Consider the following 15,350-nt stretch of genomic DNA (forward strand, 5'->3'; position numbering starts at 1 on the left):
CTAACGATGACATCATGTTGTCCTATACGTTCTCTTCTCTGTGAAACTTGGTCCTATTACTGTGTATGCTGTGCACTCAGGATGTGAGCCTTATGGTTTTGTGGTAGGTAGCTCTGAAGACTGTTGAGAGGGTGAAGACAATTAGAAAGTAACATACCGTTTCTCACATGAATAACATTTATTTGTGCACTAACTGCTCATTGCCAAAGTAAAGAACGGTGTTTCATGCTATGAAGCCTTAAATTATTATTTTGGCTCATGCGTACTCCCTCATTCAGGCAAATACAAAATCATCAATGAATCCATCCATCCATCTATCTTCTCCCGCTTATCCGTGGTCGGGTCGCGGGGGTAGCAGTTCCAGCAGAGAGCCCCAAACTTTCTTTTCCCTGGCGACATCAACCAGCTCTGACTGAGGGATCCCAAGGCGCTCCCAGGCCAGCGAAGAGATATACTCCCTCCACCTGGTCCTAGGTCTACCCTTGGTTGGTCGGTCATGACCCATCCTTCATGACCATAGGTAAGGGTAGGAACGCAAATGGCCCGGTAGACAGAGAGCTTTGCCTTCCGGCTCAGCTCCCTTTTCGTCACAACGGTGCGGTAAAGCGACTGCAGTACCGCTCCCGCTGCTCCGATTTTACGGCCCATCTCACGCTCCATTGTTCCCTCACTCGAGAACAAGACCCCGAGATACTTGAACTCCTTCACTTGGGGTAAGGACTCATTCCCTACTTGGAGTGGACAGTCCATCGGTTTCCTGCTGAGAACTATGGCCTCAGATTTGGAGGTGCTGATCCTCATCCCAGCCGCTTCACACTCGGTTGCGAACCGATCCAGTGAGTGCTGAATGTCGCAGACCGATGAAGCCATTAGAACCACATCATCTGTAAAAAGCAGTGGTGCAATCCTTAGTCCATCGAACTGCAGACCCCCTCCCCCACGACTACGCCTCGAAATCCGATCCATGTATATTACAAACAGGATTGGTGACAAAGCGCAGACCTGGCGGAGGCCAACCCTCACCGGAAATGGGTCCTTTACTTACTGCCGAGGACCCGGACACAGCTCTCGCTTTGGGAGTACAGAGATTGGATGGCCCTGAGTAGAGACCCCCTCACCCCATACTCCCGCAGCACCTCCCACAGTAACTCCCTGGGAACTCGGTCATACGCCTTCTCTAAGTCTACAAAACACATGTAGACCGGATAAGCGTACTCCCAGGCCCCCTCCAGGATCCATGCGAGAGTAAAAAGCTGATCCGTCGTTCCACGACCAGGACGGAATCCGCATTGTTCCTCCTCAATCTGAGGTTCGACAATCGGCCTGACCCTCCTTTCGAGTACCTTGGAGTAAACTTTCCCGGGGAGGCTGAGTAGTGTGATGCCTCTGTAATTGGCACACACCCTCTGATCCCCCTTTTTAAAAAAGGGAACCACCACCCCGGTCTGCCACTCCTTCGGTACTGTTTCCGACTTCCACGCAACGTTGATGAGACGTGTCAACCATGACAGTCCCTCAACACCCAGAGCCTTCAGCATTTCCGGGCGGATCTCATCCACCCCCGGGGCTTTGCCACTGTAGAGTTGTTTGACGACCTCAGTGACCTCCCCCCGGGAGATTGGTGTTGATCCCCCGTCATACTCCAGCTCTGCCTCTAACATAGAGGGCGGAGTTGTCGGGTTCAGGAGTTCCTCAAAGTGTTCCTTCCAACGCCCTAACACTCCATCAGTTGAGGTCAACAACGTCCCATCCTTACTGTACACAGCTTGGATGGTTCCCTGCTTCCCCCTCCTGAGGTGTCATCAGTGAATAACAACCTGAAATTGCCATTGAGTGCTTTGAGCTGGAGGATGAGCAACAACATATCAGGGGTTATATATTTCTACCCCATGTGGAGGCTTCTAGTAAATCTGAAACATTATTTCTGCAGGAGACATTTAAGCCGTTACATTTTAAAAGAGCCCTACCCAGCTCTGGTGGCTCCATTATATCCATCTGGACAGCAGCAGTAGCATCAGGTAGCTAACATCTGGGGTTTTCCTGTTCACACCGCAGCGGAGCAGCCTCTTAGCTCCGGAATCCGGTTCGCTTCAAGCACCAACAAATTGTCTGGCTAGAGCAAAAGCACTGCATACATCACGCTTACGTCGAGGCGGGGGCAGGGGCGGGATCAACTCCTGAACAACAACAAAAAGCCGGAGTTTTATCCAGTTTGTACACAAAGATGGAGAAACTTAACAAGCAGCAGTGGTCTACTACTGGGAATCTGGTCTTCCGAAGAGGTACAGAGGAGGCTAGAGCACAATCGGCCATTGTTGTTGTTGTTGGTGTCAGCTGTGAGGGGTTTCCGCCATGGTTTCCCGCAGTTTGGCTTTATGAAGCAGGCACACAAACGGTTACATCATGACGCAAACGATGACGCAATGACGCAGCACCAGTCGGATACTGGCCAGTGTGAAAAGAGCCAGAGCTAAACCGAAGAACCGGTTCTGAACCTGAAAAGCTCTAGCACGGAGCTTGAACCGGAGTTGCGTTGGTGTGAATGAGGTGTGGCTCCGTCCCACTTCTGACACCAATTGTGAAGCTGACAATTGAGCAGCCCTGGCAAAGGGGAACCTGAGGAATGCCCAAAAGACTCAGAGAACCTGGTATGACCAGAAGGCCAGAGAAAGAGTGTTTCAACCTGGTCAGAAGGTGCTGTTGCTGTTACCTTCCAGTGAGAGCAAGCTGCTGGCTAGATGGCAGGGCCCATATGAGGTCACCAGACAGGTCGGAACAGTCAACTATGAAATCCATATGCCGGACAGAACCAAGAAGCACCAGACGTTTCATATCAACCTGCTAAAAGGATTCCAAGATCCACCAGACACCGTATCGCAACACTTTTTCATACAGCCAGTGGGGGAAGAGGAGGTGGAGGAGCAGTTTTTCCCCACGGACCTACCTGAACCAGGTCTATTGGATGTAACACATCTCCCATCGGTCCAGCAAGAAGAAATCAATGAGCTATTGGATCCAGAGCTTTTCACCGAGCAGCCTGGTTTCACCAATCTGGTCCAGCACAACACTTCTACCTCAGGGAGACTGCTCCCAGCCGAAAGAAAAGCTACCGTATCCCTGAACGGTTGGTGCTGGCCCTGAAGAAGGAGATAAAGCTGATGTTAGAGCTGGGGATCATCGAAGTGTCAACCAGTGAGTGGTGCAGTCCAGTGGTGCTTGTACCAAAGAAAGATGGCTCCTTACGATTTTGCATTGACTTCAGATATCTTAACAGCATCTCGAAGTTTGACCCATACCCCATGCCAAGAATCGACGAGTTGTTAGAGAGGGTGGGATGAGCAAAGTTCATCACCATATTGGACCTCACCAAGGGGTACTGGCAGGTGGCACTGGCACCTGAGGCCAAGCTGCTGACGGCCTTTACTACCCCGTTTGGACTGTTCCAGTTCCGGGTAATGCCCTTTGGACTACATGGTGCCCCTGCGACCTTCCAGAGGCTCATGGACCAAGTACTGCGGGAGTTTGCAACATTTTCCGCAGCTTACTTGGACGATATCGTGATCTTCAGCCAAACATGGGAAGAACACAGGGATCACCTACAACAGGTCCTCCATGCGATCCAAGCTGCTGGACTGACCATCAACCCCCGTAAATGCGCCTTTGCCAAGGAAGAGGTGGAGTACCTGGGCTACGTCATTGGGGGAGGTGTCATCCGCCCACAACTGAGTAAGATCGAAGCGATTACCGCCTACCCCGTGCCAACCACAAAGAAAAGTAAAGTCCTTCTTGGGGTTAGTCAATTGGTACCGGAAGTTCATCCCTCACCAAAGAGCAGTGGTGTTAACCAACCTCACCAAGGCCTCGGTGCCAGCCAAAGTCCGCTGGAACGAGGACTGTGACAGAGCTTTCAAGGATCTGAAGCAAGCCATTACCACTGAGTCAGTCCTTCACTCACCAGACTTTGAACAGCTATTCACCGTTCAGACAGATGCCTCAGGGGTAGGCCTTGGAGCGGTATTGCTGCAGGAAGTGGATGGGGAGCTGAAACCGGTGGTTTTCCTCAGTCGGAAGCTGTTGGACAGGGAGACAAGGTACTCGACCATTGAAAAGGAGTGCCTGGCGATGAAGTGGGCCATCGACTCCCTGAGGTACTACCTTCTCGGACGGCAGTTCATCCTGGAGACAGACCATCATGCACTTCAATGGCTTCACAAGATGAAGGACGCAAACATGCGTATCGCCGGGTGGTACCTTGCCTTGCAGCCGTATAACTTTACGGTCAGGTACCGGCCGGGGAAGTCAAACCTGGTAGCTGACTGGTTGTCCCGAAGCCAAAACGGTTAGGACACTGTGCTTCCTGGGGAGAGGGGGAAGGAAATGTGACGAAGGTAACTTCGCCACTGCTTCGGGCTGGGTAATCTTGCACATGGGGATTTGCACAGTACAGTCAAACATTGCCTATTTTCACATTTTATACTGTTTATTGATGTAGTGGGTATTAAATGATTCAACTGTATTAAATTGTGATGTCGTCTGGCAGACGCTGGTCGGGCTCTCGGCTCCACCTGGAAAGAAAGGGGAGTTATAGCAAGAGCGCCAAAAGTGTTGGTTTGTGTAGATTGACAGTGGTTGAGATTATGTGCAAGGGATATGTTTAGTGTGTAAAGGTCACGATATAAGGTGCATTAATGGTACAGGTTACTCCTATAACAGTCAACATTATAACACTCACCTCCGCCTGCTCTCCCGTCTCCGGTCCCAATGTCCGTCATCGTAAAGCGGGTCCTTTTTATCGTTCCGGATGGGGTTAAAGGAGCAGGTTGGAGGCGGGGGTGATTTGTTATCAGGTACATTTGGCGTGTTAGTTTATAACGGGTTTTCTTTTCATACCGTAATTAAATATAATGTAAGTAAAGGATGTTTGTCATTCTCCACTAAAGGTGTTTTGTGAATAACTACGGTCCTTATCTGAGCTGACCATCTCTGCACATGCCACCCCTTTTGGATGGTACGGTCCGATGGGTGAGGCTATAAAGGGTGGCATGTTGGGCTCATTTGGAAAGGATAGTGTGGGAGACAGTCATTGGGGAATATTGATGTGGGCGACCAGGCACCAAATGATGAATAAATACCCACACCGGGTTGTATCAAGACGTTCTGCCTCTGTCTCCTTACTTGGTCGGGCCGCTCAAGTGACATCGTTCACAAGTGGTGTCAGAAGTGGGATTGACCAAGTGAGGAGGTGAGAGTGATGGAGGAACTGAGGGAGATGATGAGGTCACTCCTGCAGCTTCAGGCAGCCGGTGAGCAGCAGTTCGCACGGGAAGAGGAACGGAGACTCCGGAGGCAGGACGGCAGATTGGCTGGAGGCTCGACGGGCGCTGGCTCTGCCGCTGAGGCATCAGAGATCCTGGCGGAGAACCAGAGATTGGTGCAAGAGCAGAAAGAGGAGCAGCTCTGGTTACAGAGGGAAGAAGAGAGGAAGGCAAAAGCATTGAGAACGGTTGGAAAGATGGCGGTGCACACTCAGCAGAATAACAAACCAAGGAAACCTGGAGGAAAGGAGTCGCAGCTTTTGATAATTGCCAAAACTCCGGAGTTCGTCCGGGAGGTGATGGGTTCCAGCGCCGGTGCAGGCAGCGGGGAGTTCCACGTTTACCGGCACCTCCGACGCAGGAAGAAGCGGGAAAAACTGAAGCGCAAAATGCGGATGGCAAAGATAGCCGAGAAGGTCCGTCAGGAGAGAGAGCGCATCAGACCGCAGAACCAGCAGGAGCACATGGAGAGGAAGAAAGGGAAGCTTCTTTTCGACTTCACGGCCCCCCCTGAGGAAGCCAAGATTCCTAAAACATTGTGTTGGAGCCAATTTGTGTGTGTGTGTGTGTGAACGCGTCATCTAATCTGCGCACCTGGGAGCACGGGAGGTAATCAAGATATATGTGGGCACAGGTGATCAGTGGGGATGAGAGGTTAGAGAGGAAGCCACACGTTTTTCAACCGTGTTGACCGTGTTGACAGTGTGCGTGATTGTGATATGTTAACCAAGATTTTAGATAGGCCTAAAAGAACCTTTTAACATTTTATAAAGAAATAAAGCATTACAAATTACGTCATGGTGGACCTCATCCTTCACCACAACACGCGTTGGGAACTCTGGCTGCTAACCTCCATGAGTGGCTTTGTTTTGATGAGCGATCGCCGCTACACATTGTATTTCCTGGGGAGAGGGGTAAGGAAATGTAACGGAGGTGATCTCTGGGCCCATAGATCTCGGCCTCCGTTACGGGTAATATAGCACTAAAAACATTGCACAGGAAGCATGGGAATATATGTAATTTATGTAACTAGTTTGTCTGTCTCTGTTTCCTGGTTTCATGTTAAAAGTGTTCCCCTTCCCCCATGTCTGTGGCTGTTGATTGTGTGCACCTGGTGCCCTGTGTTGTCTCCTCCCCCCCCCACCTGTGTCGAATTGCTGATTAGTGTGTGTATTTAGGGAGTGTGTGTGTGAGATCCTGGTGGTGGCTGGTGACTGTGTTCACGTGGGCAGCAGATTGATGCTGTGTTATGTTCCTGACTTAATAAATGCCCACACCGGGTTGTATTTTGGACGTTCTGCCTCTGCCTCCTTGCTTGGTCTGGGCCGCTCAATTGTCAGCTTCACACTCCGGTTCAGTTTAGGTCTTTTATGGTGGAAAAAGATCACTGACACACTTTTCCAGAAAGAGGAAATTATATATTTATTGAAATGGCCCTATTAAGGTCATTTTCAGGTTTCATATTTGTATTCAGTACCTCTACTGTGACATTTCCATGCTTTAATATTCAAAAAGGTCTTTATTTTTCTCATACTGCCTGTGCTGCAGCACCTCTTTTCACCCTGGGTCTGAAACCAGATCTCTCTGATTGGTCAACTTCTTACAGATGTCATGCTCCTTAGCGTATAGCCTCGGCTCTTAAGCTCCTTACACACCAAGCCGATTTTCGGCGTCGATAGATGTCGGGCCGTCGATGAACATCGTGTCGCCCTACTCAGATTGGTGTGTACTGCACTGTTGTGTCTTTTCGGCCGTGCCGACACCTTCCACCGCGAATTGGTAGGCTGACGGCCAACGGCCGTCTGCAAAAGAAATCACTCTGATTGGCTGTTCAGCTTAGCGAATCAGTGCATGAGAAGCGAAACGGAAGTGAGGGACCCAAACAAACTATTAAGAAGGCAAATCTGAGATTTAATTTAACTCCAGCTCTCGACACAGGTTCGGGAAAGCCCCATGAGCTTCTCGCTGTAGAGTGAAAATGGAACGCACAAGCTAGTTGTTGTTTGTTTATATCACACAGTCTGTTCTTCTTCTCTCGGTTATCAAGCAGTCTGTCTTCCAGTTGTTGCCTCTTTTGAATGACGAATACACACTACCGACGCCTGCTGGTATGGAGAGTTATTGCCACTCACGCATGCGCAGTTCGTACGTGCAACTTGGCCGTCGGCTGAAGTCTTTGCGATGTGTTCCAGTGCGAAACATGACCAAGACACAGGAGACGTGAGGCGACGCGTCCACTCCCGACGGAAGTGTTCTTTGGTGTCAGTTTGGTGTGTCTTTACACACCAAACTGACACCAAAGAACACACCCCAACGTTACGTCTCCTGCGTCTTGGCCATGTTTCACACTGGAACACACCCAACACACCCAACACACTCCACACTCCAACAAGTTGTTTAGGACAGAGAGTGAACACATACTATACAGAGATGCTGTATGAGAAACCAATGTGAGTTTGGAAAATTGCACAATATAAATCTATTTTAGTAGACCTCAACAATGGAATTATGATCAGTAGAAATGGCCATGACCTTTAAAACATAAATATGATTACATATATTTAGATAGATAATGAAGTACGCTGAGTAGATTTCCTTAGAAACTGAAAATCTATTCAAAAAAGTTGATTTTTAAAAGTGAATAAAAAACCACAGAGTGCAGCAATTAAAATTTACCATCATTATCTTGTGTTTTGTATGTACATTGTTAATAGGCAAAGTAACTACGTATATATTTAAAATTGAGATGACAATAGGTTATTAAAGGCAAGGCAAGGCAAGTTTATTTATATAGCACTTTTCAACACAAGGCAATTGAAAGTGCTTTACAAAAACTGAAAGACATTAAGAAAATGGCATTTAAAATCAGTCATTAAACAGCAAAGATAATAAAATAAACATTAAAAGAAAATAATACATGGATAAAAGTTACAGTGCAGTTTAATATGTGAATAGTTCAATTAAAAGCAGCAGCAAAAAGAAAAGTCTTCAGCCTGGATTTAAAAGTAGTCAGGCAGGTTTCTGGGAGTTTGTTCCAGATATTTGGAGCATAATAACTGAATGCTGCTTCTCCATGTTTAGTTCTGACTCTCGGGACAGAAAGCTGACCAGTCCTTGAGAGTAATGTATTGAAACAATACGTCTCTGATATCACGTGGGTGTTAATCTAGACCCCCATGAGCAGCGCTGGGTGGTCTCGTGCTCCTCGTCACGAGGTATTGCAACCATGGGAGCAGCAAACTATTCTTAAACGGTGCCCACAAGCAGCACCTGTTGGTGTTCAGGTGTGTGTGTGTGTGTGTGTGTGTGTGTGTGTGTGTGTGTGTGTGTGTGTGTGTGTGTGTGTGTGTGTGTGTGTGTGTGTGTGTGTGTGTGTGTGTGTGTGTGTGTGTGTGTGTGTGTGCGTGCGTGCGTGCGTGTGTGTGTGTGTGTGTGTTCCAAACATGGTTAGCAGTGGAAATATACAGTCTGCAGTTGAAGTCAATCTGAGCTACTGTCCCTTTAAGACGGTCACGTGACGAACAAGAAGGAAACTCGATGGAGGAAGCAGGAAGTCTGTGATCAAGAGCTCGACCACATCAACAATAAACAAAGAACAGCTAAACTCAAAGATAAACTTTCACACAGCGCAATGGCAGGAATTAAAGGTATTGTGTTTTATTTATGTAGCAGTCCGTTTACAGTTGCGTTGATGTAGTGTCAAGGAGGTTAATGCTTTAACAACTTTAGTTTTAAACATTATGGAAACCTTTGCTGAATCATTTCGAAAGCTATCATTACAACACTACCGGGGGATTTTACGATGTGTTACAAGCTTTAACGTAGCTTTGAATTGAATTTATTTACAAGCCTATCGTATTTCTGTTTTGTTTGTACAGTAACTTGGACACAGCATCTCTGTACATGTAACGTATTGTTTCTCTTCCTCAGCACTGGTGGGTTTGTCCTTCAGTGGTGCCATTGGACTCACATTTCTTCTTCTGGGCTGCGGACTGGAACAATACGGGTAGGTTTATTGTCATGCCGAAGAATTGAGGTTATTGCTTAAGAAACACGCGATAAATGAGGCTTAAATCGATAGTTAACATATTTTCCAGTGAAAAGGTAGTCACTCACAGTTAACTAAAACCCCTTGAATTGGTGCTCCAGCAACAAGTATTGCACTTTCTTAAGGAGTTTTCAAGATGCAGATTTGATAAAGAATAGTGAAAATCAAGGCCGCAAAGGGTCAAGCTCCAGGCAAAATTAATCCTACAATTTCCACAATGCAACTCAATAGCTTCTTTCATTCGAGTCGTACTGCCTTTTTGCTGCCCACTTATTTCAAAGCCCACACTTTTAGTTTGTAATGGAGGCTTTTCTGCGAGAAACTAAACAAAAACTGAACGCAACCCAAACTGAGATAACTGATAATTATGTAATTTTTTTCAATGAAGGTAATAAGTAAGTAAAGTTTATTTATAAAGCACTTTTCACAGACAAAGTCACAAAGTGCTTGACAAAACAATAAGACATCAACATAGATCTAGTACAATGATCAATGAACACACAAGACACATGTTAAAAAGTCATAAAAGCACCAGAACATAATTTAAGACACAATAAAAGCACAATAAAACAAAACGTACAAATTAAATTTAAAACAAACAAAATAAAAACATAGTATTGAATGGAATAAAATTAAGCACACCGGTTACCCAAACGCCTGCCCAAACAGGAATGTCTTTAAATAGTTTTTAAAAGAGTCAATCAGACCATAGATGAGCACAGAGCAATCCCTAATTTAGGAGCCACAGCTGCGAACGCTCGATCACCACAGGTCTTAAGGTGGGTACGTGGGACAGACAGCACATTTTGCTTGTGAGACCTGAGTGGGCGGGCTGATGTATAAGGGGGAATTAAGTCGGCCACATAAGCAGGAGTCTGACCATGCAAAGCTCTGTAGGTGAGGTAATATTTCTACATGTTTGTTTTTATCTGACAAGCTGCTAACTCATGTCGTCCTACATAATACAACATGGACCATCTATCTTTCATGTATAACTGTTATAACCTGTGTTTCTTCAGGGTATACTGGCCCCTGTTTGTCCTGTTCTTCTACATATTGAGCCCCATCCCGACCTTCATATCCAGACGCCTCAGCGATGATGATTCCTCCAGCAATGCATGCAGAGAGCTGGCCTACTTCCTAACAACTGGCATTGTGGTATCTTCTTTTGGGCTTCCCATTGTGCTAGCCCGGACCACCACGGTGAGTTCTCTCTAACCATGTTCAAATACTTTGGAAAAGATTATTTCCATAGGGTGAACACAGCCACTATTATTGGCTTTTGTTTGTTTGTGTTGTTGTGTGTGTTTTCTCACATAAGTTGTCGGTATATTCACACTCACTGTATCTTGAGAAATGTTCAGTACAATGTGCCAGCAGAGCGTTGTGAAACTGATTCATGTGTTTTAGTCATGTGACTGATACGAAGACCTTGAAGGCTACAAAATGGCAGATAAATAACACTGGGAACTTTATAGAGAAACCTCACAAGCCTGTCTACAATGCATCCTTTCCAACCCATGGTATCAAAATGGAAACAAACCGCAAGTCTTTGGCATGTGTGACCCATGAATGAACAGAACCCGCTGCCATATTTCAATCATTACCATCTGAACTGTACCTTTGCCATAATTAGTCGTGTTTTCTGAAAAATCAATAACCTTATAAAGTTTCCAAGATCAAAGCATACAAAAGAACAGACAGTAATCTGTACGTTCCATATGGATCGGTCAATCTGTGTTTGGGGGAATAAAAGACACGTTTATTACCTTCAAATAAAAGATGAGTGCTAATTAGCTACCCAACGTTGGTTGTGTGGGTGGACATTTTTCTTATCTAGTACTGTAAGCAAGGCAGTAAGATGTCATTATGTTATGTTAACCTACATTTTAATTACTCAGCATTTGACAACCTCTGTACTTGTATGAAAAACTTGTAAACGGCACCATGATGTTAATATATCTTTCAATGTTAATGTCAATTATGATGCAGATATGATTAATCCCTCCAATATCGTGAATCGTATCGCTATTGCAATATCAGTCAAGATAATTGCGATCGTTAATTTTTTGAAATCGTGCAGCCCTACAGCCAAGCAAACCCCCTTTCCAATAAACAGCTCTCCGTCATTTCGGCAACATTGTGATAAAAACTAAGCTGTTGGTGACAGGCAGTGCAAGACATCTTTGTATTCTCCTCCACGTGGGAGTTCCCTTAGTGTTGTGACATCAAATGAAAACTATGAATAGAAGACTATGGGGTTATTTTGGTCTGATCGACAATGAATATTTTCCTCCTACAGATCCAGTGGGGTGCGTGCGGTCTGGTGATGACAGGAAACGCCGTCATCTTTTTCACCATCCTCGGCTTCTTCCTGGTGTTCGGAGGCGGGGACGACTTCAGCTGGGAGCAGTGGTAGAGTGCCAGAGAGCGGACAGAATGACGGATGGATGGGTAGTTGGTGTGTCCTGCGAAATGTCACATTTTCTGGGCGTGTTTTCAGGCCGATTTTTTTATATTAAAGGGTATTATGGTTGGAGACAACACTATATACTCTATTAATGTGCCTTATGTCTGGGACGTTGATGCCTATCCACCTTCACCCATGTCTTTTAGCTTGTCTCGCCTTTGTTTCAACCCCCAATTCTTCTCACTGCGGCTTCCTGCTATTTCATTACGCTTCAGTTAATCCATATCAGAAAGGGATTTTATTGTAATACTCTGCAAAGCTCAGTTTTCATTTTTGTTCAAGGGGGAATTGGCTATACTGAATTAAGGCTTGATTATTATTATGAGCACTGTTGTTTAAAGTGTGAAGGCCTGGCAAGTTATATTAATCCATGCTATCTGACAACTAGAAGAATTCCTAATCAGGTAAACATTTATTTGTAAGGATTCTTTTGACATTTTGCTACAAGCCTTATACTTTTGTTCTTGTGCAATTGTTTACATTCTCACCAAAGATCATTTTAGAGTGCGAAAAATGCAGCATATTCACCGCTCAACTGTGGATTTTGGAGAAAGTGCTATTTGGCTAATATCATACATGTTTAATTATTGCGTAAACAGGTCGGTGATAGACAACCACATCCATTTTATATTCCTTCAAACAAAACAAAAAAATCATATTATCGACAAGAGCATGTTATTAGTTCCTGTTTTGATATTTATACATGTTAAATACGGGAGATGTATGATTTTAGGAAGAGTGTTTGGGTCCTAAAGGAGAGAGCTTTACCTGTAAACTCATTCATAAGTGCCTGTCATCCACAGTGGATATTTTGATTAATAGAAGAATCACTGCAATCATGTTTTTTACTCTTTTTCTTTTATCATCAAGAGCAATTGAAATGTGTGATATTTCATAACCATGTTCTATTCCGTCATGAGTTTCTGGCGTTTGTATGATTAGAGACCATCACAGAAAATGTTAGCAAGTGTCTGACTATAATCTTTCTGATATGCTAATTTCTTAACAGCTTTCTATGGAAATATTATACTGTATGTTTCACAACTGACATAAAGAAAGCTTGTTCCTTCTATTGAGATACCCACACTAAGAGTGCTGAAGAGTTCTCAAAAGTTTATTTTATAAGCTCTCGACTGCATTTTGTTTTCTAACATTGATTAAAACTCTGTATGGTGAAACAAACTCGTTTCTGTTTATTGCTGGTAATGTGATGGTGTGTTTTAGTAGGGCAACGATGGAAGTAGCAATGGGGATTTTTCCATTGGATTTGGGAATGTTGCAGAAAAGTTGTGGTAAACACACAGTTATGATACTTACACGTTTTTGTAGCAACAATGTAAATAGCAGAGGAAAAAGCTACCGTAACGGCCAGTCCACACTACAGCGTCGACAACTCCAATCTGCCCATTCACTTTGAATGGGGTGACGTCACGTTGCCTCGCTTTTTCGCCGAACTGAATTGTGGGTAGCATAGCGGTCCGTCTCCGCCGTCAGAAGTTTAACGGAGCGTCCACACTACAGCTTCAAAAAAAGCTTGGAGCTGGGCGTGTCTGGAGCTTGGGGATTTTATTCAAGCAATGCGACCAACAACCAATCACATGAATCTCCCGCCCCCGACATACAAAGCAAAAACCCCCGGGGATTTTATGGGAGCAATATATATATAAACTCCCCAAACAGGTGAAAACCTACCAGTTTCCCCCACTGTCTCTGCCACCTCTCTCCATGCCTGGTTCCTCTGGTTTGTATCCCGGTAGGTGAAGAGGGTCTGGTCATACAAAACCGGGTGATTTGCTACAGCGATAATTAGTTTCTCCTCCAACTTTTTTTGAAATATAGAAATGAACGGCGGGATATCTCTCCCAGCTTAGACACGGTTTGATTGGCTACGGCTTGAGCTGTCAGATTTTCCGAAACGGGATTTGATTGGCTGGTGCTGGCTGGTGCTGGCTGGTGCTGGCTACTCTGGCGTCTCCGGCAGAGACGGACCGCTCTCCTACCCACAATTCAGTTCGGCGGAAAAGCTAGGCAACGTGACGTCACCCCATTCAAAGTGAATGGGCAGATTGGAGTTGTCGACGCTGTAGTGTGGACGGGCCGGAACAATGTTCAACTTCTGACGTCGGAGTAGCCAGCGCCAGCCAATCAAATCCCGTTTCGGAAAATCTGACAGCTCAAGCCGTAGCCAATCAAACCGCGTCTAAGCTGGGAGAGATATCCCGCCGTTCATTTCTATATTTCAAAAAAAGTTGGAGGAGAAAGTAATTATCGCTGTAGCAAATCACCCGGTTTTGTATGACCAGACCCTCTTCACCTACCGGAATACAAACCGGAGGAACCAGGCATGGAGGGAGGTGGCAGAGACAGTGGGTGAAACTGGTAGGTTTTCGCCTGTTTGGGGAGTTTATATATATATTCCTCCCATAAAATCCCCGGGGTTTTTTGCTTTGTGTCGGGGGCGGGAGATTCATGTGATTGGTTGTTGGTCATGTTGCTTGAATAAATCCCCAAGCTACAGACACGCCCAGCTCCAAGCTTTTTTTGAAGCTGTAGTAGGCTATGAACAAGCTACATCACGGTTGCATGACTGTGCGTCACCAATGCTGAGCTAAAGGCGGCTAATGTTTGGCGTGATGAGGTTTAGTAGTCTAATTTAGTCACTTGTTAGCAACCACCTTTTTAATACTTTTAATAGCTTCTGACATTCATAAGTGGGGTTAAAACTGACATATTTTATGTTGTAGAACAAAATGTGAACATCTCCTAAACTTGTGTTAACCAGATCTTATTCCACGCATCTAACAAACAAATATGTTTTAAAAAACCTTCCAGTCGAGGCAACCAGAAGTGGTTAAATGCTAAATAATTTCCTAGATGTGGGACTCATTCCTGCACCGCTCTCTATATGTCAAAATCTCTTTGACAACACTATAACATCTATTCAGTCAAAGTTATTACTGGTTGAACAGTTGGACATGGTCAACGTTTTACATGCAAAAAGGCGTTTTTCTTGTAAAAACAAGAGAACATAAGCCAATGCTAATCTCCGGAGATCAAGTGCCTGCCCTGACAATATAACGTGTATTATATTAATTCCTGCTTTTGTGTGTTAAGTGACATCTTGTAGTAAACTTGATGTCAGCTGTATGTCAAGTGAAGGCCTTTTATTTTGATCTTGATCTTAAGTCAATTTCCCTCTTGTCGTCCCAAATAAATCAGTAACAATGCAGTTCCAAACACTGCTGTCCGTTCTGAACACATTTCCCTCGCTTTTTTTTTTGGGTACATTTTAAAGGGGCCCAGTTACGCTCATTATCAGGTTCATATTTGTATTTTGTGCCTTTATTGTGACATGTGTCCATGCTTTAATGTTCAAAAAGCTCTTCATTTTTCTCATACTGCCTGTGCTGCAGCACCTCTTTTCACCCTCTGTCTGAAACCAGAGCCCAGTCTGCTCTGATTGGTTAGCAGGCAGGCTCTGTTGTGATTGGTCAACCACTAAGAGATGTCCCATCCC

At 45.2% G+C, this 15,350-nt stretch overlaps 2 protein-coding genes across 2 annotated transcripts; both read left to right on the forward strand.

Annotated features, from left to right (window-relative positions):
- The first annotated feature begins 5,251 nt into the window (after window positions 1-5,251).
- On the forward strand, window positions 5,252-7,539 carry LOC117462546 (PRKR-interacting protein 1-like). Its single transcript, XM_034104821.2, has 2 exons — window positions 5,252-5,855; window positions 7,508-7,539. Exons 1-2 carry the CDS (start codon window positions 5,252-5,254, stop codon window positions 7,537-7,539), a joined length of 636 nt encoding a protein of 211 aa, XP_033960712.1.
- Window positions 7,540-8,824: 1,285 nt separating this feature from the next.
- Window positions 8,825-13,015, forward strand: LOC117462691 (leptin receptor gene-related protein). Its single transcript, XM_034104962.2, has 4 exons — window positions 8,825-8,962; window positions 9,246-9,321; window positions 10,383-10,566; window positions 11,666-13,015. Exons 1-4 carry the CDS (start codon window positions 8,947-8,949, stop codon window positions 11,780-11,782), a joined length of 393 nt encoding a protein of 130 aa, XP_033960853.1. The 5' UTR covers window positions 8,825-8,946; the 3' UTR covers window positions 11,783-13,015.
- Window positions 13,016-15,350: the final 2,335 nt, after the last annotated feature.

The sequence above is a fragment of the Pseudochaenichthys georgianus genome, chromosome 17 (genome assembly GCF_902827115.2).
Source record: "Pseudochaenichthys georgianus chromosome 17, fPseGeo1.2, whole genome shotgun sequence".
Classification (NCBI taxonomy): Eukaryota; Metazoa; Chordata; class Actinopteri; order Perciformes; family Channichthyidae; genus Pseudochaenichthys; species Pseudochaenichthys georgianus.

Bases quoted from the DNA above. Each gene is read 5' to 3' on its own strand.
- LOC117462691 (XM_034104962.2), top strand. The intron at 9,322-10,382 runs GTAGGTTTATTG...GTGTTTCTTCAG, and splicing joins TGCGGACTGGAACAATACGG to GGTATACTGGCCCCTGTTTG. The intron at 10,567-11,665 runs GTGAGTTCTCTC...TTCCTCCTACAG, and splicing joins TGCTAGCCCGGACCACCACG to ATCCAGTGGGGTGCGTGCGG.
- LOC117462546 (XM_034104821.2), top strand. From the start codon at position 5,252: ATGGAGGAACTGAGGGAGATGATGAGGTCACTCCTGCAGCTTCAGGCA. The intron at 5,856-7,507 runs GTTGGAGCCAAT...GATGTGTTCCAG, and splicing joins CAAGATTCCTAAAACATTGT to TGCGAAACATGACCAAGACA.